The sequence below is a fragment of the Narcine bancroftii genome, chromosome 1 (assembly GCF_036971445.1).
Source record: "Narcine bancroftii isolate sNarBan1 chromosome 1, sNarBan1.hap1, whole genome shotgun sequence".
In the NCBI taxonomy this organism is placed as follows: Eukaryota; Metazoa; Chordata; class Chondrichthyes; order Torpediniformes; family Narcinidae; genus Narcine; species Narcine bancroftii.
The window spans coordinates 438,562,030-438,586,451 of NC_091469.1; the positions used below are offsets into that span (position 1 = coordinate 438,562,030).

Consider the following 24,422-nt stretch of genomic DNA (forward strand, 5'->3'; position numbering starts at 1 on the left):
AAACTTGCCTTAAAAATTATCTTTAAACAGTGGTTGGCACTCAGAATGCAGTGCCAGTGGAGTGATGGAAGCAGATACAACAGGCAGGGCAATGGAGGGATGTAGACCTTATACTGTTTAAATTGGTATCACAATCAGCACAGAAGGGTCTGCTCCTGTGGTGTACTGTTCTACGTTGTTAAAATCAATGCAGCCCAGATGCCAGTTTCAGTGAATGTGGAAAAAATACCATAGAGTAAGATTGGAAGATTGAGATTATTCTTTGTCCAAAATGTGAGATATTCCCTCAATCAACATGTTTCTGAGATCTTGTGTATGTAATCTGTTCTAATCAACCTTTCAACACACTATGACTTAAATTAATCTGGTTTAATTGTTTGGGATAATTCTCGAAACAAAAAGTGATTAGTGTAATTGAATGTTCCACTGAATAAAAGATCCCCATTTATTTTACTGAAGACACAAGAGATTGGAGATTCTAGAATCTGAAGCAAAATTCAAGGTTGATGAAGGGTTTTGACAAGAAACATGAATTCTCCATTTCCCTCCATAGATGCTGCCTGGCCTGCTGAGTTCCTCCAGCAACTTTTTTTTTGCACTAATTTGTTCTTGCAAGCAAAAGTGATGTCTGAATGAGGAAAGCCAAGGAAATTCTTCAACTTTTATCTTGTGCACATTCTAACCAATTCCCCATCTTTCTTCCATTGACAACTCCCAGTTCTTGTACCTCCACTTCTGATTTCCTTCTTGTATCCTGTTGAGGTGATGACAAGGTCATTCAGAATTTTAGGAAGGGGACTCCAAGGAACCATATACCTGCCTTCATTGATGGGATGGCAATGGGGAGGATTGGTACCTTCAAGCATCTGAGTGTCCACATATCAGCAGGCCATCCTGGCACATTGATGCAACGGTGAAGATGGCCAACCATTGCCTACCATTGCCTCTACTTTCCAAGATCAGGGATGATTGATCAAATACTCTTATTCAACTGTGGAAAGTATACTGATTGGTTTCATTATGGACTGGTTTGGTAATTTGCCTGCCCAGGAATGAAGAAGGCTGCAGAAAGTAGCGAACACATCCACCACAGCCTCTTATTCTTGAGGACGTATTTGTGAGGCATCCAATATCAGAGAGGAACACCCCCCCCCCCCCTCCACACATACTGGTCGTAATCGCTTCTCACTGCTACCCTCAAGAAGGTACAGAAGCCTCAGTTCAAGAACCGTTTTGCTCCAATAACCTTCAGGCTCTTGAACCTCCCCTTGCTACTTTAACCATAAATTAATTCAACCAACCAATCTCTGTTCACTACCATTAAAACCATTTTCTTGCACTAACTGAATATTCATCTGTTGATATTTATTATCTTTCTGTAATGGGTTATTTGTTTACTGTTATAATTGGAGCATCTTGCATATTTGTGTGGCTGCAGCAACAAATAATTTTTGTGCACATATACATTCTACTTACAGTAGAACACTACAGTGCAGTCCCTTCAGCCCTCAATATTGTGCCATCCTATATACTGTATTCATACCAAAAAAAAACTAAACCCTTCCTACCTTATCACCCTCTATTTTTCTTCCATCCATGTGCCTAAGAGTCTCTTAAATGTTTCAGCCTCCACCACCACTCTGGCAAGGCATTTCAGACACCCACAACTTTCTGTATAAAAAAAACTTACCCCGATGTCTCCCCTAAACTTACCTCCCATTATTTTGTATAACAGCAAACTCATTAACCTATTGCTACTACTGTTTTCTATGCAAATGAGGTATTTAAAAAAATATATTTATATAGCCAGACATTGTTACTCAATGCTTTGAAAAGGAATATTACCATGAAAGCTCCAATACAAACAGAAAATACTAAAGGCACCCAGCAGATTGGCAGCCTTTGTGGAGAGAAAAAGTTCTTTCTTGTATCAAATTTGAATGCCACAATATCCAAGAATCTATTGTTTACTTGAATATATTTAGCACCTGAAAGTAGGCTGTTGGGATTAAAAGATTCCCCTCACTCTCAGTAATTTCTTTTCACTCAGTTCTAATGAAGTTTATTCAATCTCAAACTATGAAATACTCAGCAGGTCAGACACCAATGGTATAGGACTTTGTTAATATTTCATCCCAATTATCTTTTATTGGAAAAATAGATAAAAGGCTGGAATAGCCGATTACCAAAATCATTGAAATATATTATTGAGCCTTGGTTTAGTGAAGAGCTTAGTTGAAAGATGATAATGCCATTCAAGCTTACAATGTGCTTTGTTGGAAGAGTGCAGAAAGACAACAGCTCAAGAGTTTGAGCAGCAGTGATATTTTGTTTTCGGATATTCTAAATTTTTGCTGTATATAAAAAGCATGGAGTTTGGTGCACCTATCTATTTAAGATAAAAGGCCTCGAGATAGAAGGCAAGGCAGGGTAAGGAAGTTCACAACTGCTTAGGTTAAACTAAACTGGCCTGTAGAGTCAAATTTATGTGCATAAATTGCTTAAATTAGGGATACAAGTGTGGGTCAGTGAGGGGTTAGAAACAAGCAAGGAACTGATTGAGAGAAACACTACAAATTTAATGGACCCCATTGTTTCACAATAAAGTTAATGATAAAAACAAAACTGAAATTTTAAACTTGTTAAGAAATACCTTGAATTCGCAGCCACGCCAACCCTTGAAACTCATCGGTCTAGTTGGATAAATTTCTATGGCTGAGGTACTTCAAACCTTAAATCTTAACCTGGTGCATTTTCCCTGACATTCTAAAACTCAACATGCTAAATGATATTGTGAATCCATTAATTAACCAGTTACATTAGATTTCAGATTCTACGCTATTAAATCTTACATTCTGCAGAGCAGTTGTGTGGATTTAACATATTACCAGTCTTCACAAATAGTCCTTAAGCCATGCAGCCCAACATGTCCATACCAACCAAGTTGGCATTCTGGCTATTCTATTTGGCCCTTATGCTTTATCCATACATCTGTCGAAATGTCTTTTGAATGCCAATATTATTCCCACTTCTAGAACCTCAGGTTCCTCTTAAATCATCACCTCGACCCTCTAATTTTAGAATCATCTCCCTGAAAAAATGAATGTGTGCTTTCATTATCCACACCCCTCATAGTTTTGTAATGTTCTATAAGGTCACATCCCCAACCTCCTATGCTCCAGGTATGAAAGGCACAACCTACCCAGCCTCTCTCTATAACTCATGCCAATAACTTCCTGCTGAAGCTCCTTAGGTTTAGACTTATAGCATGGTAATACGCACTTTTAGTACACAAGCCCATTCCGCCCAATTAACCAAGAGAAACTGGAGCATCCAGAGGAAACCCACACAGCCAGAGAGAATGCACAAAATCCTCCCAGACAGCGAATTATTCAAATCCTGGTCACTGGCGCTATAACAGTGTCACGCTAGCCGCTATGCTGTGCCGCTCTTCAGCACCCTTTCCAACGTAATGATATCTTTATTCTAGCTGGGCGACCAGAACTACCTCTCCAACGACCTGTACAGCTGTCCAAGTTTTGTACTCCATACTTTGCCCAAGATGTGTGTCAAACGCCACCTTTATCAAACTATCCACTCGAATTGTCACTTTCAGGGAAATCTGTACTTGTAGAAGCAAGGGTCTTTCTAATTCAGATTGATGTTGATTAATACATCAAATACATTTACACATTAATTAATTAACCAAAATATTAATACAGCTTTGTTAATGCTTATGTTGGAACGATTGCCAATATCCAAGGACAGTAAGGGGGGCCCAAGATGTATGTTGCCTGGCATCGACAGCCAAGCTGAAATTTCACTGGCCCCAAGGTCAGCGAGAGGCTCCAGGATGCAAACTGCCTGATAACAACAGCCTGACTAATAAATTTCAGTCCCATTTCTTTCTAGAATCATGATACTTACAAGAGGAGCCAAAAACTGTAAAATTACCGGAGGGAACATGTTTGTGTGATTTGTCCACAATATGGTGTATCATGAAGGTGGACTTGGCATAGCAAATGCTGATGGGATAATGCCACCTAGAAGGTGACTGTTTTGATATTGGTGAATGGCAGATAGCGTTGGAGAATTTAAACCCATATATTTGTATGTTTGGAGAACTCCGTGCTCCTCTATGGATGTGACAGAACTCCCACAGGACTGTGTATCAAATAAAGATAATTGACTAAAAAGTCTGACTTAGGCGAGTAAACTGCTGATAGGACTTCACCCCAGAACCTGAATCTAGGTTTGACACTGATCCTGTACATACCTCTGTTTGTTCTGCAATGCTCTCACAGATTTGTCACGTTCTGTGCAAGTCCTACCCTGGTTTGAGAAACTGAAGTGCAACACCTCACACTTGGCAGAGTTAAATTTGTCATTTCACCTTCACAACTGATCTAGATCCTGTTATATCCTTCTTCACTCTCCACTATACAATCACTTTAGATATTAACTACATGGTGATCCTTATAATTGATTTACCAGTAGATGCCAAACAACAGTTAACTCACATTGACCCCTGCAACACACCACTGCTTAGAAAAGCAACCTTCTAGGACCGCAGTGACTCCTGCCTCCTAGCCAGTTCAGAATCCAATTGGCCAGCTCACACTGATCCCGTGATCTAACCTTCCAGACTAACCTGCCTTGCAAGAGCTTGTCTATACTGACAACAGCCACTGCCATCTTCATCAATACACTTGCTCGCTTCTTCAAAAAGCCCCATCAGATTTGTGAGACATTTCCCACACACATGATAATTCTCTCTAATCAGTCCCTACCTATCTAAATTCTGGGTGATCCTTTTCCTCAGAACCCCTTTCAGCAATTTTCCCAGTAGTGACTTCAGGCACTCTGCCTTTAACTTCCCAGGCTTATCCTTGCTGCCCATCTTAAATAATGGCATAACATTTGTCACTTCTCAGTTTTCTAGTAATTAACCTGTGGCCAAAGTAGAAGTAATAACTCTGCAAAAGTCTCTACAATTTCTTCCCTAACTTCCCACAAGGTCCAAGGATACACTTGGTCCAAACAAAATAATGTATATAGTTTCCAAAGTAGAATCCAAAAAATTACATGTCTACTGCATTAACGAGATAGAGGAAGAACCTATCTGGTCACCTTACTAAGTCTGTTATGGGCTTAACGTGTGGCCATTACATCATAAGCTTCTGTGATGTAATAGTGATGAATATCATCAACAAACAAATTTCTACGGTAAGCATTCTATGTTCCAGAACTGATTTTACAATTACATTTGCAACAGTAGAAATAAATATTCAGAGAATATCCAAGAAATAAATCCTTGGAAAGCAAGCAAACTATACATTGTAAATAACTGTTATATTTTTAAGACGCCAAGGCATTTGTGAAGAAGAAAAATGGACAAAAGAAAAATTCTCTTGAGTCACTCGTATTCACAAACCAGGAAAATTCTTCACAAACAAATCAAGGTGGGTCTCTTTCTAATTTTACTGAAAGAAACACATGGTGCATTTGTTTTATCAACACTGGAGATACACAGAGAATACTTTCTATCTGAACAGGAACTTCATTCTCCAGAGTTTCCAGAGAACAACGTTGAAACTAACAATCATCAAGAAGAAATAGTGTCTGCAAATTCATCACTGTTAAGCTCAGCTCAAGCTGAAATCCATGCAACACAGAAACCTCCTGGAATAAGGACATACGGTTATTTAGAGTGGTTCCATTATGAATTACCAGTCCCACTCTATCCTTCTTTCTGGGATGTTCTTACAAAGAAAGACATTTTTAGGTCTTCAGAACAAAGTGATCCAGGGAATGGAACAAATACCAGAGGAGAGAATTACACCTGTTCTTCAATTCCTTCAAATGGAGCCATTTCCACCCCATATGGCTGCGCAAAATTTTCTCATCAAAGAAAAACAAAAACAATGTCATCTCCATTCCTCATCAATGACTACAAGTGTGTACATTTTGAACCACTTCTTACGCCATACTGGAAACAGGAGATCTTCATTCCTCGACCGCTCAAAGAATCAAAATATAAAATTGAATATATTGAGCAGTACAAAAAGACCATAAAATAACCATGAATACATTCACTAAATTCTGAGCAGGTCAGGAAAATGTAGAAATATAAAAACAAAGCAAATCAATATTTATTTAAAGCTTCCAAAAACGTTAATTACATAAAATTTACAACATTTATAGGCCCTACAACTCAGAAACTGTTAAACCTTCCAGTCCACTTTCAGTACATTTAATTGGCATGAGATCATTCATAAATGTCAATATGAATTCAAGATCGAAGGCATCAGTTTCTTGCAGCTTCTCATCTTCTTTGTTTTTACTTGTAGGAATTTGCTTTATGTTTAGGCACGAAGGTAAAGTTAGGAGGAACGGGTCCCAAAAGCATTTCACTAATATCAAAATAAAATAAAAGTTTTTGAATAAATATGGATATATAATGCTTTTAACCACAAAAATCCAATCTTTGCTATAAAATTTACGAAGAGCAAATGCAATTAAAGACTTGCAGGTGATATTAAACATAATGGAGCAAACGGAATAAAATTCCCTTGCTATGAGTTAGGTAATTGATGAATACTAACATTATTTAAAAATTGGATTGCAACATTAAATAATCCAGTAAAAAATTTTAATTACACTTAAAAAAAAACCACATAACTCTTTTTAAAGTATCTTCAAAGAAGACATAATTTTACCTTATTTTGATCCAGTCACATACATTTTGGCTAGCCATTAGTGTTTCCAAATAGTCTCTGCCCAAATAATAAGGAGGTCTATCATTGATTTTCTGAGGTGTTTGTTCCAGAAGACCTACCGGAATATATCTGAAACAAAGAAAAATGTGAATGATGTTGAACATACTACTTTAAGAAAAATAATGCAATGTCGATTTAAAATCTTGCTTTCACCTGCATAAGAATGACAGCCACTCCAAGAGAAACCTTCTACTCTTCTCCACTCCCTGTGTATCTGATCCCCAGTGCTCAAGCGCAAAATTACTATAATCATGGAGAATTTCAAATCTTTCTCGTGAGGAAATATCCCAGTGTCTTTGCTCTTTGATCTCAGTAAATATCCACGGTTTAATGAGTGCCCCTCTGGAATTAAACAAATTCAACACACAGTATGAATTTAATGGAACTCTGTTCTTTTGTATTTTGGAAAAAGTCACCTATGCAATGGTAACTAAGCTACGAAGATATTTCTCTCTCAACAACAATACAAATGATCATCTATATCAAAATAAAACAAATTAATTCAGCAATGATAAACCCAAGAATAATGCTTTTAAATATCAAAAAGTGTGTACAAAAAGTGGCACGTTTTCATAGTATTCAGATTCTTTCTGCTTTGAAAAATTTCAGCCCAAAATATGAATTTGGGGTTGAACTTTTAAAAAAGCTGGAAATATTTGGTTTCAAAAGAGAAAACTGAAACAGAATGTTTTTTTTTCCCACCCATTTGTACTACAATTAGAGGGTTTAATGTTTTTTTTAGTTTATTGAACTGAACATGAATCAAGTTTTACAGTATCTGTGACTATAAATATTATGTGAGGTTTTGCTGAGGACTGAACACATTTTGCTGTGCTTGGAACAGAAATAAACAAATTAAAAATCGTCATTAATTTCATTATCAGATTGTTCTTTTTTCATTATTCATCATTACTTTATGCCTCTATTCTCATTTTGAAATCATGAACATCTGCATGTAAAAATAAATAATATGCTCGTTGTTTTGTTGAGAGAATAGAAAATGAATTGCAAACAGACTCCGGAGTGAATATCACTGCAATGAATTCTAGCAATACCAAGCACCAAAACAAACAAGCCCACTTGATTTGTGTTTAATCCACTTCCTTGCCAGTGTCATACCAATGCAATGATGCACATAATACAGTAAATTCTCTGAAAAGTTCAGAAAAACTTTTTTGATAGAATATCCCACACCAATGATTACCACCAAATAGATGTACAAGAGCCACAGGCACATAGGAATACTAACATCGAAAGGTTTTCCTCCAAGTCATTTACTAGGAAGCAAATTACTACTCCTTGTCATTATTTGATCTAAATATTGAAATTCCCATTTCAATTTTTAATCATAAAAATGACACCTACCACAAAATGATAGCTATTGCCTCCTCAAAAGAAATTAGGACGAATAATAAATGCAGAGTTAAGAAAAAGATGACTTTGAACTTTAGATGAAATTGAGTGAACGTCTGCAACAATTACACACCTTGCCACCACAACTCCAGAGACAGTACTTGCTGCCTTTGCTTTGTTGGCATCTTCAAATGACAAAATATCACCATTACCTGTGAAAGATTCAAAAACTTTGGTTATATACAGGGTACAGGTGAAGTATAGCACTGCTAACTCCCCGATTGTTTTCTTTTTACAGACACAGTAGAGAAGTCATTGCCATGTCAGGCTGCAAGTCCATTACCAAGATCAGTGAAGAATTCAATTTCATTACCAGTTTCGAAAGAACGGAATGGAATTATTCTTCTCTTTCTTGAAACGTGTTTAGGAATTTACATTTTATTGCCTTTAGAGAGATGTATTCAAAGATGCCAATAGCGTAACATGACCCATATAGAGGAACTAGCACTTTCCAACAATGTTTTGGACAATCCAAATCTTAGAATCATGCAATTGTTACATCACAGGACAAGGCCTTTGGATATACATGTCTTTCTAGTTCTAAATAATTATAGCGTGTGGTGAGGCAGACATTGAGTTGTCGTACTGAGCCACACTGTTGTTGGTGTAAAGTAAGTAGAGCGCAGCCTGTGGTGCTCCAGTACTGATGGAGATTATGGGGGCGAGGTCCTTACTAATCCTCACCGATTGTGGTCTGGAGGTGAGGAAATCCATGATCCAATTACACAGTGCGGTGTTGAGTCCCAGGTCTTGGATCAGTTTTGCAGGGATGATTGTGTTAAATGCTGCACTGTAGTAGATAAAGAGCATCCTGATCCATGAACCTTTACTGTTCATGTGTTCCTGGGCTTTTGCAGCACTAGTGTGATGGCATCCAGTATAGTCCTGTTGCTATGATAGGTAAACTGGAAGGTAATGACATGCTTCAACACCAGCCTTTCAAATCACTTCATCACTGTTGATGTAAATGCTACTGGTCAATAGTCCTTAAGGTAGGTTACTACACTCTTCTTGGGCACCAGTATGATTGACGCATGTTTGAAACAGGTGGGTACTACACACCGTTGGAGTAAGATACTGAAGATATCTGAATACATTGGTAAGTTGGTCAGCACAGATTTTTAATACTCAGCTAGGTATTCCATCCGGGCCAGATGCTTTTCTCGGATTCATCCATCAGGGAAGGTGGGGTGCAAAGAGGTGGTTCTTTACTGTTACTGTAGTCAGACAGAGAAGGCATTGAGTTCCTCTGGGAATGAAGCTTTGCCATCTGCTACTTCACTGGATTTAGTTTTGTAGCAGTTTATGGCGTTTAGGCCCTGCCACAGCTGTCAAGTGTCCTTTGTTGCTTTCATTTTCATCCAGAATCTCCACTTTGCCCAGGAGATAGCTTTTCACAAGTCATACCTGCTTCTTCTGCATTGATCTGCATCTCCGGACTTAAATTTCTGTGATATGGCTCTCAGAAGGTTCAGGATTTCATTGTTCATCCAGGGCTTTTGGTTGGGGAAAACTCTGAACGATTTGGTGGGGAATCACTCATCCACAGCTGTTTCCATAAAGTCTGTGGGAGCTCTGGTGTAATCATTTGGATCCTCAGCTGAATCCTTAAACACTACCCAATTTGCTGACTCGAGGAAGTCCTGTAACCATTTTTAGCCTCCTGTGACCTTCTTCCATCTATCCTGATCTCTGGACCTGCCGACTATTTCCAAAATCTCTTCTATTTCCCCATTTCCAGCACTAACAGATTCTGCTTCTCAGATAGGTTATGATAATCCAGTGGCTGGTGGCTATCATTACTTATGTGTATTCAATTTATGGGTCTTTTTCTCATCTACCCTCATTTACCTCCCCTATTTGCACATCCTTCTCAGAGATCAGCAAAGATTAACAAGCAACGAGGCTGGTATCAGAATTGTCTTGAAATTCATTGTTTTGCGGTAGAATTGCAGTGCCACATTTATATAAACCACATCACAAAATAAATAAAAAGTACAAGAAAAAGAAAGGCAGTGCTCTGCACAGTGTTCATTCAGAAATTTGCTAGCAGAGAGAAGAGGGCATGGCCTGGGTGGTGGGAGTCCTTTAGGATAGAGGCTGCTTTTTTAATGCACCACCTCTTGTAGATGTCCTCAATAGAGTGAAATCTGGTGACTGTGATGTCGCAGGCCAAGTTAACAACCCTCTGGGGTCTTTTCTTGTCCTGAGTGTAGGCACTCCCGTACCTGACAGTAATGCACCCAGCCAGAATGCTCTACATGGTACACCTGTAGAGGTTTTGGAGAGTTTTCAGAGACATACTGAATCTCCTCAAATTCCTCACAAAGTATAGCCGCTGACTAGCCTTCTCATGATGGCATCGACATGGAAGCTCAAGTAGAGATCCTCAGAGATGTTGACACCCAGGAATTTGAAGTTCTTGACCCTTTCAACTGCTGCCCCCTCGATGAGGACTGGTTCATGTGCTCCTGATTTCCTCCTGAAGTCTACAATCATCTGCTTGGTTTTGCTAACTTAGAGTGCAAGGTTTTTATTGCGATCCCACTCAATGAGCTGATCTCATCTCCCTCCTGAACACCTTCTCATTGCATTCTGTAATTCTGCTAACAACCGTGGTGTCATTGGCAAATTCGTAGACAGCATTTGAATTGTACTGAGCCATGCAGTCATGGGTGCAGTGGGCTTGAGATGCACCTGTGTTGATTGTCAATGAGGAGACGATGTTGTTTCCAATTTGTATTGACTGTGGTCTTCTGATGAGAAAAATCAAGGATCCAGTTGCAGACAAGTGTGCAGAGGGAGTAGAAGTACAAGCAGGGATCAGACTTGCCAAAGTGTGTTTGTGAGGTAGCTCTGTAGGTATTCTTTTAAGATGGTCAAGTGTGTCTTCTCCTCTGGTCTCGCAGATGACATGCTGGTGGTAGTTCGTTGGATATCTCTTCAGGTTGTCATGTTTGAAGCCCCTATTATGATTGGGAAGGCATCAGGGTGTGCTGTCTTGTGACTTCTAATCACAGTGCTCAGTCCTCCAGTGCTAGTCTGATGCTAACACAAGGTGGAATGTACAATGATCAGGATGATGGCAGTGAACTCCCTCAGCAGGTAGAATGGGTAACACTGGATCGCCAGGTGTTCCAGGTTTGGGGAGCAAGACTGGGACATAACCGTCACGTTTATGTACCACGATGAATTAATGATGACACAATCGCCACCTCCCCTGGTTTTACCAACTCCGGTGTCCGGTCAGCGCATTGGAAGGTTCAGCCCAAGGCCTGTAGTACCATGTCTGGAATGCCCTCATTTTGCCATGTTTCTGCGACACACTTCACAGAGCACTCCCTGGTGTCCCTCTGATGTTGTAATCTGGCTCCAAATTCATCAAATTTGTTTTCCAAGGATTGTACGTTGGCTAGGAGCACGATGCACAGTGGAGGCCTCAGGGCTGGGCATCTTAGCTTAATGTAGCCAGCTCCCACCTTTGCATCTTCATGGTCAGGTCTTCTTTAAATGGCCTGTAGGTTGGCTGCTCATAACTTATATGGTGTTTAAATAGCCAGTGCGCTGGCTGTTTTATTCTCCCGCAGTGTTTAAATGGCCTATGCATCGACTATTTGAAAATACCATGGTTCGACGGAGTCTGCCATTCCTGACAATCACAAGGTCTCTTAGTGTTCTTGGGACATCATTATATCATCTGGATTCTTTTAGTGAACATCATAAGTGTGACTTTTCCCATTGTTCTCTCCACCATCCTCTAAAGTTTCTCTCCACTATCCTTCAAATTAACACTCTGAAGCTTTCAACATACATTAGCATTCTGATGAAAAGTCATCTGAAACAAATAATGTCCCTCTCTCCATACGTGCTGTGGATTATCTCCAGCATTTTATGATTTTGTTTCAGATTTCTAGCATCACTAAATTTTTGCTTTTTGACCCCAGTTCATATCCCACTAAGACAGCTACGAAATTTAAATTCAATTAATAATCAGGAATTAACACAAATAAGATGGCCATTGGAAACAATAACTATAAAACTAATAGTTCACTAATGTCCTTTGGAGAAGGAACCCTGCCATCTTTATCTGATCTGTCCTACACGACCCTAGCCTACGAAAGTGGTTGCTTCTCAAATGTCCAAAAAAGTAACTCAGATTGGCACTAAATCCTAGTCAGATCCAAAAAAAATGTTGTTTCGGGAAGGAAGACTCTAACTTGTACCATCCTGTCACTGAAGATTGGAATCAACATCACAGTAAACATGCTTAAATAAATGAGATAGGGGTTAAACATTTTACTGTGACATGTCAGTAGTGTCAGAGTCAATTAATTGAATAGAGCCATGCAATAAAAAGATAAAAAGTCATAGGACAACAGAGGAGGTGGCTCTTTGTTCCACTGAGTCAGTTAAAAATTGGATGAACTATAATGGTAAGAGAACACTTGAAGCCGCAATATGTTTATTGTACCAACATTTAAAAGGTAGCTGCTTTTTTAAAAAACCTTCAGGACTGTATTAATATTTTTACATCAAACCATTTTCTCCTATTCTGTACCTGATACCTAACTTAACTGTAATTGCAAATATGGGAGTTCCATCCTCTCATTTACTTCAACTACTTATCTTCCCTTTCCAAATAGGGAGTTGGTTCACTTGATTAAAGAGAATCAGACAATTTTATTGAAGGCAGTGCAAGCTCAAACTGTAGAACCTACTCTTGTTTCCAGTTCTTAGTCTCTGAACTATTCTTAACTATATATTCCGGTAATAATTTCCATAAACAGCACACTGTAGCAAATCAAAATTGAACTATACATACCAAAGAGTGGCAATGGTTCAGCTAACTGAGCACAGTAATCAATGTAATCCCAATCTGCCATTTTACTATATCGCTGTTCTCTGGAGCGACCATGGAGCTACGAAAATCAATACAGAATCATTAAAATAGAATTTCACAATCAAATTCCAGTATTAGCAAAATGGTTGGTTATTGATGCTTAAATATTGAAAAGAGTAATTGTAAAATGATTTAAAATTAGTAATATAGTGAAGGCAATCATTACTTTCCTTTTCACTAATCAATTTTCAATAAGTTATCCTAAATAATTTCAAAGTATTTTGAAGGAAATTTGGTCTCCATAATGCCTTAACATGGAAGTTTTGGGAGTGAAAATTCAGAGCTTAGAGTCTTTACACTCAGAGATAATCAAGTGGTCAACAGTAGAGTAATGAAGATTTCTGACAAGATTTCCAAACTAGAGAAAATTACTAATTAAAGAAAGGGGTGAAAGCTGAAAATAAGAGAGAGAGGTAGGGAGGAGAGAATTGGAAAAAAAATAAGAATGTTAAAACTTAGGTGCTGGTTAACTAGGGATCAATGCAAGTCAGTGAGCAGTGATAATGAAAAAGCAAAATAGATCAGATTAAAAAGAAACACTGGAAGAACTCAACAGGTCACTCAGCATCTGTGGAGACAAATGCAGGTCGAAACTTGCATAGTCCATAAAAGAAGAGAAAGAATGCCAGTTTAAAGCAGTAGAGAGGGGCAGGGGATGGAAATAGAGATTAGAAGTTAATAGGCTGAACCAGATGAAACCACGAGAATTTAGTAGAAGCTAAGAAATGGCTAAAGGAGTTGAGTGGAATCTCAGATTTAAGGAGGAAAGCCAAATAATAGTCAATTCTATTGATGATTAAAGGTGCATTTGAGGATTTAAGCAGTTAATGAACAGGGACAGAGCAAGCAATTTTATAAAAGATGAAAAAAGGCATTTTTGCGACCTCAAATGACAAGTGATTCCAATATTCTCTTAGGGTCAATCATGTTAAAGTTGTGAAAACCCTGTTTTAGTTCCAAACAGATTTTTTGGGGAAGAATGAAGTTGGTGACTAGGAAGTAGTATTTCTGGTGGACACTAAAGACAATGAATCAATATTAAGTTAATGATCAATTCTTTGAAATTGAATGCCAGATACACATTCTGTCAATTTGAGGTTAGCATATGCATGAAGTGAATGTGAATTAGAGCTACGCCATGGCCTACAATTAGGGATATTGTGTGTTTCCCAGCAATATGTTGAGGAGCAGATGTAGAATGGAAAGAGCCCAAAAGAGAGTGGAGCAGACAAAAGACATTGATTATCCAACTATAATAAGATAACCCTGTCCAGCTAGATGAAAATGGAAGAGTGTTGGAAAACAATCAGACCAATTACATGAATTGAACCATTTCACATAGTGGCATTGACATAGATGTTTTATTGATCTATAATCTATGAGATTATTGTCACTTCCAGGATCCAATTAAATGGTCCAAAACAACTATTTTATCTCTTTTGCTGTGGGAAATTGCTCAGATTTTAAAAAATGAAACAATTCCATTGCATGCTTCAGCCCATAATGTAGCATGATTAAGCCTGGCCTATAAACAAAATATTTGGTTGAAACTGTGGCCTTCAGTAGACAATCAGGGGCAATAGTCAAAGCACAAAGCTGGGGAAACTCAGCAGGTCAAATAGTTTACTTTATATAGCAAAGATAAAGACATATAACCAATGTTTCGGGCTTGAGCCCCTCATCAAAGTATGACAAGATGCCCTAACAAGATAGTGGGGAGGGGCAGGGGCACAGTCCCACAGGCAGGAGGTAATAGGTGGATAAGGAACACTATTTGTTTCAGGTCTGAAATTGTTTAACTGCACTTTAAACAGATCAATGAATTTATGGACTCCAGTCATACTTTAACAACCAAGTGGAAAATTGAGATGTTATAGCTAGTGCACTTAATCTTCAAATTTCCTTTTGTAAGCACCAAGATTTTTAAATTAGCAAATACATCAGATAAAATAAAATAACCAAAGGAATGGAATGCTTACTGTAACCATGGATAGCCCACAATCCCTAAGAGTGGGTATTATTTTATGTGCAATATTGACCTTTTCATGTATACCAGTCCTCAATTTTGCAGTCAATGGAACATCTAACACCTACAGTAAATCAGAGAGGAAAGAGCATCAGTTACAAAGTAATGACCAGATTTTGTGAATTGAAGGTCCACAAAAGTAACTTACAGAATTCATTCCTCGTGCAATCTGTTCCAGCTTCGTCAGACGGTTCATTAAACCACAACCTGCACCCTGCAAAGAAAGGTAGGAACTGGTAAGTATTTTACCAAGGGGAATGCACTTTTAGAATCCATATTTTCTAAAACACAGTCCTGTATTGCAAAAAACAATGTGAGATTGCACAACTAACTGGAAAAACTAATTTAAAATTGCACAATACTTACAAAGTGTAACATACAATTTAAACAGCACTATATTTTTAAAATAAAATTGTTTTCCTTAAAAAAAGTTGCATCTTCATTGTCCAGAATTAAAATTAGATGGAATCAGCTTCACCAGATTTACATTTTTTAAAATAAATAGCTCTAATGGAACAATGTACATGCATTTATTCCTCACACAAGACATTGCTAAACTTTACAAACTGGGCAGTAAAATTACCTACCTTCTGATACACCAAATCTATTGGACAGCCAAGATTAATGTCAACAAAGTCAACATCAATGGTTTGGTTCAAAAGCTCAGCACATTTCGTCAAGGTATCTGGAAAAGCTCCCTCAAGCTGTAGCAAAATAAAATCATTAATTTTTAACTGCAAGGATATACCTCGATTACAGCTAATTGTGCTGAAGATTATCCAAATAAAGCACATGGCCCATATTTTCCTGTATATAGCCCAGTGTTCCCACTCACACATTTACTCTGGATTCTGGAACCAATTGGTATGTTGCTGAATGTTTCAAAAGAGACAAGTCAATGATTTGGACAGGCCAGAAAATACCCTAATCAAACAGCAAAAGTCTTTACCACAGATATGACATATGTGAATCATGAATTCAGATGGCAAAACCTTATTTAAAAAGATTTTTTATGATTAATCAAAAATATGTAATAATTAACATCACAGACCTGTACTCCAAAAAAGTCTTCTGTGTGGTGTCGTTTCAACAGTGCCCATTCTGAAGACTGACCTTGCAAAAGGTTTGTGCACATTGCCATCTCTCCACAAGTGATGTCAGCTCCAAATCTTTTACAGATTCGACGGAAGGGAAGATTTCCACACTGTAATTAAGAGAATGAGTTGCACTTGAAAAGCATCTTTCAAGCTGTCAGAATGCCCTCATGTATTTACAATATTTAATTTGAAATGAGTGTAGCAGAACGTGGCGTGTAATAGAGAATGATGTTTGAGGAGCTGGACAGGTATATTCTTATGGCTTACACATTTCTAGATCTATGGACCAGGAGTTCGAAAGTATTCCTTTCTGCATACTTCCTTGAAACTATATTCCTTGTAAAACCACAGTGCTGGAGAGAATCAGCTGGTCAAACAGTGTACTTCATGTAACAAAGATAAAGAAACAATAATCAACGTTTCGGGATTGATCCCTTCATTAAGGTAGAAAAAAAGTCAGCAGGTTCATGAACAAAATGGTGGGGGCTGAGGGGCAGGGGAGGAGCATGGTCCCAAGCGCAGGAGGTAATAGGTTGATGAGGGAGGGAGAGAACACCAGCAAGAAGGAGGAGGAGGGATGGCTCTGTGAATGGAGAGGGAAGGGGGTGGAGTGTTGAAGAAAAAAAGACAAAGGGAAAGGGGAGAGGGAGAACGGGCAAGTCGACGTGAATGCCATCCGGTTGGAGTGCCCAATGGAAAATCAATCGTTATTCCTCCAATTTATGGGTGGTCTTGGTGGGATAGTGTACAAGGCCATGTAAGCATGGGAGTGGGACACAGAATTAAAGCTGATGGCCACTGGGAGATCCCCATGAGAAGAGTAATTGTGAGAGTTAGTGGATTTGTAAAATGTCTGTGGAAAGCTTTTCTCCCAAAATGAATACAGAGAGATCAAGTAAGGAGAGAGTGTTGTTGGAGATGGACCAGGCGAATTTGAGATCGGGGTTGAAGTTAGCAGCAAAGTGAATGAAGTTGACGAGGTAATCACGGGTCCATGAGGCAGCCCCAATGTAGTCATCAATATTGCAGAGGAAGAGTTGAGGGGCCTTGCCTGTTTATGCTTGCAGCATGGATTGCTCCACAAAGCCCACAATTAGGCAAGCAAAGCTGGGACCCATGCGAGAACTTATGGCTACTCCTTTGATTTGAAGAAAGTGGAATGAATCAAAGGAGAAGTTATTAGGAGTGAGAACAAGTTCTGTGAGGTGAAGGATGGTGGTGTGGGTCATTTGTCAATAAAGAAACAAAGGGCTTTGAGACCTTCTGTATGGAGATGGAGGAGTAAAGGGATTGGCTGTTCATTGTGAAAATGAGGCAGTCAGGTTCAGGGAATAGAAAGTCATTGAAAAGATGGAGGTTATGTGAGGTTATGTGGAGAGGGAATGGACCACGGGAAAAAAAATGGAGTCAAAGAAAGATGATATGTGCTCCGATTTAATGCGAATTCAGATATAATGAGATGAGTCATTGGATCCCTAAATATACAAGGTATGCGCTGCTTAACGTTTGCGTTCCGTTCTTTGAGATAGGACATTAATCGAGCCCATTTAAAAAGATGGATGGCCACCCTGTGGTGCAGCAGATGTTTAAAAGGGCACATCTAAATGATTATGGCAAGTACAGTAATGCTTATCTTGGTGGGGAATTCATCGCATGGATAAAGGGGGAGTGGGAGGAGGGTGGTGTGTGATGTGGGCTGCCATGAAGGGGAGGGTGAGTGCTGCCATGATTGTTTGGGGGGGGGGGGGAATGGTGGTGAGAGCTGCCACGAATTGGGGGGGTGGGGGGCGGTTCTGTTCTACCATGATCAGTGTATATATTGTACACAGTGAAACCCTGATTTAGTGCAACCCCGCTTTTATCGTGATGCAATTTTTTGGACCACAAATGTCGTGTTATAACAGGGTTCCACTGTACTAGTTTGGTGGGGCAAGTGCAAGTGGAAACAATGGGCCTACCCGGATAATTGGGTTTATGTATCTAAGGTAAGAGGTAGAACTGGGCAGTGAGAGGTGGGAATCAATGAGATTAGAGACCATGGGAGGGAGGTGACCAAAGATGATGAGGTTGGAGATAATGTTTGATGTGCTGTAGTCAGGTTCTGGGGAAGGGGGACGTAGGAGTTGTCTGAGCTCAGCAAAGTAGAGGTCAGGGCACCAGACCACAACAGCAAAACGAGTGTCTGTGGGTTTGATAGTGAGGTTAGAATTGTTGCAGAGTGGAGGACAGTGGTCGGAGGTGAAAAGATTGGAAGAAGAACGGGGAGTGGTGAAGTTGAGACTGCTGATATCTTGGCAGCAATTGGAAATAAACTGATGGCATGCGGAAATTTTATAGGATGAGTTGTTTGCTACTGACAAATCACATACAATAAAATTTCTTCAGTGTTACAGATTTTCCATTTCTATCATTAAGGGAGCATGAAAACATCTGAAATATAGATCTGAACTCATACTCGGAGGGATGATGCAAAAACAACCTTGATTCATTTCATTACATGATTCCACAAATAACTCCATGTCATTCAATTATAATCTCTGTCCATTTCGTGCAGATCTCCATATTAATGATGTAATGATGAGCAATATTTGACAAACCTATCCACATCCAAGAACAAACTTTAGATACTTATAGCCACATGTTTGGGATCCTAACTTCAATGAACATTACTCACTGTTGTCAGTGGTGCCAGATATAGTTTATCTCTGAAGTTCAACTGAAAAATAAAATGTAAATATTTCAACAATATACAATTCACAGAGCAAAATATCATAAGTGATTAGGGTTATGTGCAAACTTAAATCAGAATCTGCAAAATTATCACACTGCAGTGGAAATTATTTTCATTAATAGTCCAGCATTACTTGTTTTGCAAAAATGTATGGGGTGCGGATATTAGCAATGGTTGACAATAATGCACAAAAGGAAAATTGTATTTGAAACGATGTGTAAATATTTCAAAATAGTAAAATCATAACTGTTATATCAAGAAGCATGAGGTAAGGCAAATTTTAGTTATTTTCTTTTACCCAAATTAAACTGATAAAGGTGACTTACTTGTTTTTTCTCACAGGATCGAAGCTTTATGATATCTTCATCAGTTACAACCCCTGATGTTTTTCCAAAGGTTTTTCCTTTGTCACTCTCAAAGGAACTGATAACAGCTGCATCTATCTCCAAGCTAGGAATCATCTTTTTTTCCAAATCTTTTTTTGGACAGCCAAGTGCACTCTGCAATTCTGCAATTCCATTATCCTTTGACACTGCACAAATATGGTCTTCTTTCATGGTTCCACTTGAGACACTAAGAGCTGACTTCGTCTCTGCCGCATCTGGAATAACGTGCGTGGAAACAATGTCCTTTTCTGGATTATCTGGTTTTCCTGATGTATTATTTATGCTCAACGTTTTCAAATATTGCTCAGATTTGGGAAAAATAAACTTTTTTTTACGAAGAATATGCTGCAGCTCTTTGCTGAGGGTGTTTTTCACCCTCACCTTTGTCTCCCATATTTTCATAAGCTCCTCATTAAGAAGGTTCTTGTTATCTGGCCCAATGTGAGATCGTGCATATCGACAGGAAATGCCATATTGGCATCTTCCATACGTGTCATACAAGTAACAATTGTCTCCAAGATCAGCAGGCTTGGTTGCCAGGTACTTTGAAATGTCATGCAAAAATCTGCACTTTTCTCCATAGTAACATTCTCTTGGAGGCTCCTGCAGCAGTGGGGGTGGGGGTGGGAGAAGAGGAAAAATGTTCACGCATGTTTTAGAATATTAAGCATCTTTATTGAGAACAATTATAACACAGAGTTTAAAAATTTGATAAGCTAATCTCAAAGTCTCATAAACAAGCCATAGGATGAGTCGGAAAGCTAAAATGGCTTATCAATAGACAACTACAATGCAATGACAAAATTTATTCCTTGAGAACATTACAATCTAATTACAGAATATGTTATGATTTTAACACAACAAATAATTTACCCATTTTGATTCTTTTTGAGATTTTACTGAATAATCTCATAATCCTTGTGCTTCCTTTTCAACTATCAAATGACTTTCTAATAACAAATATGTCAATTTTTGCATCTGAATGCATGCTTAAATCGGAGGATTTTGGTGCATAGATTGAGTCAAATGTAAAAAAGGCACACAAATACCAAGACTTTCTATGAAGTCCGAGAAGATTGGGCATGTTGTTGAATGCTCTATTGAACTTCTACAAGTGTATAGTGGAAACTATAGTGACTGGTTGCATCACAGCCTGGCCAGGGTTTAAAAAGTTGCAATTCTAGCCAAGACCACGCATTGAAAATATATCTCAAGATGGCAGTCAATGTCAAAGAATTCTATCATCCTGGTTACAATCTTTTCTCACTGCTACCTTCAGGCTGAAGTTATAGAGGCCAGAAGTCCAGCAACAGTTATCAGATACTTGAAGCTTACTGTATTACTCTAACCTACTCTGGGGCCACCAAAAAAAACTCTGCACTACTGAAACATCACTTTTTTAAAAAAACTGTGAATATTTATCTTTCCTTTGATAATTATTGTTGTTTCAACCTTTACACATTGTGGTAATTTAATTTTTACTTTTGTAGTTGGTGTATGTTATGTACCTGTTTGACTGCAGCAAGCAAGTATTTCAGTGCATCTGAACATTGTATTTGTGTAGATGTCACATTTGTGACCCAAAATGTGAAGTTAATAAAACATTAAACACAAGTTTTATCAGGTAAACTTCTGAGTGTCTTTTATTCTCCCGTTTCCTTTGTTCTCCTGCTTGTGTTCTTATCTCTCCCTCATACCACGTGACTTCCGGTACATCTCATACATATTCATTATCATGACAACAATGAAGTCACATTGGCTTTGGTTTATGCTTATATTTTTATCTTGCCAATTTGGTGCAAAAGTCTGAAACTACCTGATTACATTGGTGCCATTGGCTTTACATTTAATGGGGAGAGTCAGAATTTTACAACAGTAAGCAAACCTTTCGGCCCAATTTGCCCATGCTGACCAAGCTAGATCCATTAGCTTGTATTTGGCCTATAAGCCTCTAAACTTTTCCTATCCCTATACAAATTTCTTTTAAATGTTACAATTTTCCCAGCTTCAATCACTTTCTCTGGCAGCTCGTTCCATGTACCCACCATTGAGGAAGGTACCCCTTGCAACTCTTACCCCACTTACTTTAAATATGTGCCTTATATACCCCTACCCTAGGGAAAAGATTCAAGATCCTTTTATTGTCATGTAGTGAAATAAAAAATGTAATATTACCCAAAATTTCCTTCAGTCTTCCACCAGGCTATGACCATTTACCTCTCACAAATTTATAAATCCCACCCAAGGTTCCCCATTAGCCTCCCATGGTCCAGGGAGAAGTCTAAACCTCTCTTTGTAATTCAACCTGACAGTCCTGGAAATGTTCTCGTGAACCTTGTCCCAGTGCACTCAGCAAGTAGCCTCGTGGTTTAATTTGCAGTTTATTGCAACAAAATTTAGGTAAGCTTTAATTCTGTAGTTCTTCCCCATACCTTGACTTGGAGTGAGGCATTTGAAATTTAATGTGCAGCTAGATTATACAGAAACTATGTAGATACTAATTTTCTTTTGGACATTTAGTGTTCATTTTCACTTCAGAAATTTGTACTTTCAGATTTTATGAGAATTTCTACTGTTCAAGCATTCTCGCTAAAATTTCAATATCACCTGTATAAAATAATGTCAGTGAGTTCATAATTCCTACCACACAATTCTATTCTTTGTCTGAAAAAGCTTTGAACGTAGCACAACAAATGAGATTTTGTGAAACAACCACTGCAATCCTCAGCTTAATAAATAAAATTTTACCTTCCTTCCTTTCCAGATTTTGTAGAACCAGGTAACATAGTAAACTGCAGATACCCTACACTTTCTAGTAATTCTGTGTTTAGTTGATCATTAGAAAGTTTGTAAGGATGATTATTTCAAATACCCTCATTGCCAAAACACAGAGGTGCTGGAGGAACTCAGCCAGTCTCGCAGTGTCCATAGTGGATAAAGATATATCACTGATGATTCAAGGTCAGGGTTAGGACTTTCAATGCCAACCCTGTCATCTGGGAAAGCAGAATGCAGTCCCCAAATCATACAGGCAAGTTGAGCAACTTAGAGAAACACAGACCCTGAATATACCAGAATTTGAGCAAACTAGGTGATGGTGGGGGTACTCAGAAGGTCAGCAACATCCATAGGCAGAAACTCTCGTTAATGTTTTGGATCGGGGCTCTTTATAAAGTGAGTGCGAAAACAGGGCAAGGGCAGGAACATTACACTTTTCTTAAATAAACATATACACTGATCTTCCAAATCAATGTAGCATTAAAAATGGAAAAAAAGCAGCTTTTCTCACTACTTACCTGAAAAACTGAGGTACACAACTTTTGATCACGTTCATATTGGTTAGGCTTCATATGAGGCCTGTTTTTATTCTGGCCCCTGGCTTTCCTTTTACTTTGCTTGCAATGGTCTTTATTTTGATCTAATTCTGTGTTACTCTTTTTGGATTCACTTGTATCTTGATCATCATTGAGTTTAATTTTTTTTGACTCATGCTTCATAGCATCTTCAGCAACTCCATCTAAATTGTCAGCAAGTTTAAGGTCTTTCTTCTTTTCACTACCAAGATATTCATGGAATTTATCTTTAGTAATCAGATATCTGGAAAGAAAAAGGAAATTAAAACATCTTTCAAATGATGAAATTTTGATGGAATGGATAATGAGGAACCATTGCCACACAAGCAAGAGCAAAAGCTCTCAAGAAAACCTGAGCTCTTCCTCAAGGTAATTGTGTATTCCATTCAATCCCAGAATCTGATGATTTTTATGTTTCAACAACTTTGTCATTTCAATGCTAACTTTTCTCTAAACCTGTTTCACTGAATTTGGTAAACATGAAAATCTGCAGATGCTGGGGCCTAGTGCAAGACACACAACTGCTGGAGAAACTCAGCAGGTCATGCAGCATCCACAGGAAGTAAAAATGAGTGAATGTTTCAGACCTGAGCAATTTGTGAGGAATTTTGAAACACAGGTGGGGGAGCAGTAGAGGAGGTGGTGAAGGGACACAGGCGGAGTTGGGCAGGGCAGCACGATTAACACACAATTATAGCACCAGTGACCTGGCTTTGAATCAGCCTCCTGTTTATCCACAAGGAGGTTTGACCATTCTCCCTGTGGATTTTCCCGCTGGATGCTGCATTCCTCCCAAGTTGGAAAGGTCAATCCAGGATCATGCGCTGGGCCTGTATCTCTAAATCAAAAATAAATATAATACTACCGGTTTTTTTTTTTTACGTCATTCATAGAAATAATTTTAATTGTTTTGAAAGCAACTTACTGGGTCTTGACTGGTGCTACTCCTGGTTGAGTCGCATGGCCATTAATCGAATTGGTGGCATCTTCTCCTTCAGCCATGTTGCAGATACCAAGCTTGTCAAATCTCAGAAAGGAAATATTTTATCAGCCTGCATTGAAATTAGTCAATTAAGATTTTACAAAAAAAAAACCACGCTGGCAATACTCAGTTGGTCGGGAAGCATCTGGGGGAGTGAAAAAAAAGTCAAAACTTCATGAGAACACACACACATTGGAGATGGCAGAGAAATGGTCGGGGGAGTGAAGGGAGAAAAGTGAGTGAGGGGGCAGAAGAAAGCAAGACGTTGCAGCAATCAGAAACGGTGAAAATAGCCAACAGATGGGAGGGGGAAAACCGTGAAGAGTCAATGCTTAGCGTCAACCAAGTTCAGGACTGAACAACTCAATCCCGCCCACCCCCGACCCCCATAAAGAATATCCTTTTCAGATCAGCCGAGAGCGGGGGCGGGGGCGCGCTTGACCTTCAACAGAGCCCGTGCAAAGCCGCCAAACCTTTCACCCCACCGAACGCCCAAAGTCAGCCCAACTCGTCGGAGCCAGTCGTTCAAAGACGGGCGAGAGTCAACATAACCCAAAAGCCACCGCCAAGCCAGAGCAGGCCGGGGTGGGGGGGGGGGACCGTCCAGATGCGGACTGACGTGTGCAACAGCAGAAAACTCCCGCGGCAACTCGGAACCGCTTGCACGGTTCCGCAGCTCTGTCCAACCGCCTGATCATTTCACTGCATTAGAGCATGCAGCCTCTATATCTATTTGGTTTTGGCAAAAGATGAAA

General features: G+C 38.9%; 1 protein-coding gene across 1 annotated transcript; it reads right to left on the bottom strand.

The window, feature by feature from the left end:
* Positions 1-6,130: 6,130 nt before the first annotated feature.
* dus3l (dihydrouridine synthase 3-like (S. cerevisiae)) lies at positions 6,131-24,268 on the bottom strand. The gene is made up of 14 exons (XM_069914342.1): positions 24,141-24,268; positions 23,611-23,737; positions 22,629-22,929; positions 19,273-19,935; positions 18,890-18,931; positions 16,170-16,322; positions 15,706-15,822; positions 15,267-15,332; positions 15,072-15,182; positions 13,015-13,111; positions 8,266-8,344; positions 6,933-7,121; positions 6,720-6,848; positions 6,131-6,413 (listed from the first exon to the last, which is right to left on the bottom strand). Exons 2-14 carry the CDS (start codon positions 23,685-23,687, stop codon positions 6,341-6,343), a joined length of 2,097 nt encoding a protein of 698 aa, XP_069770443.1. The 5' UTR covers positions 23,688-23,737; positions 24,141-24,268; the 3' UTR covers positions 6,131-6,340.
* Between the last annotated feature and the right edge of the window lie 154 nt (positions 24,269-24,422).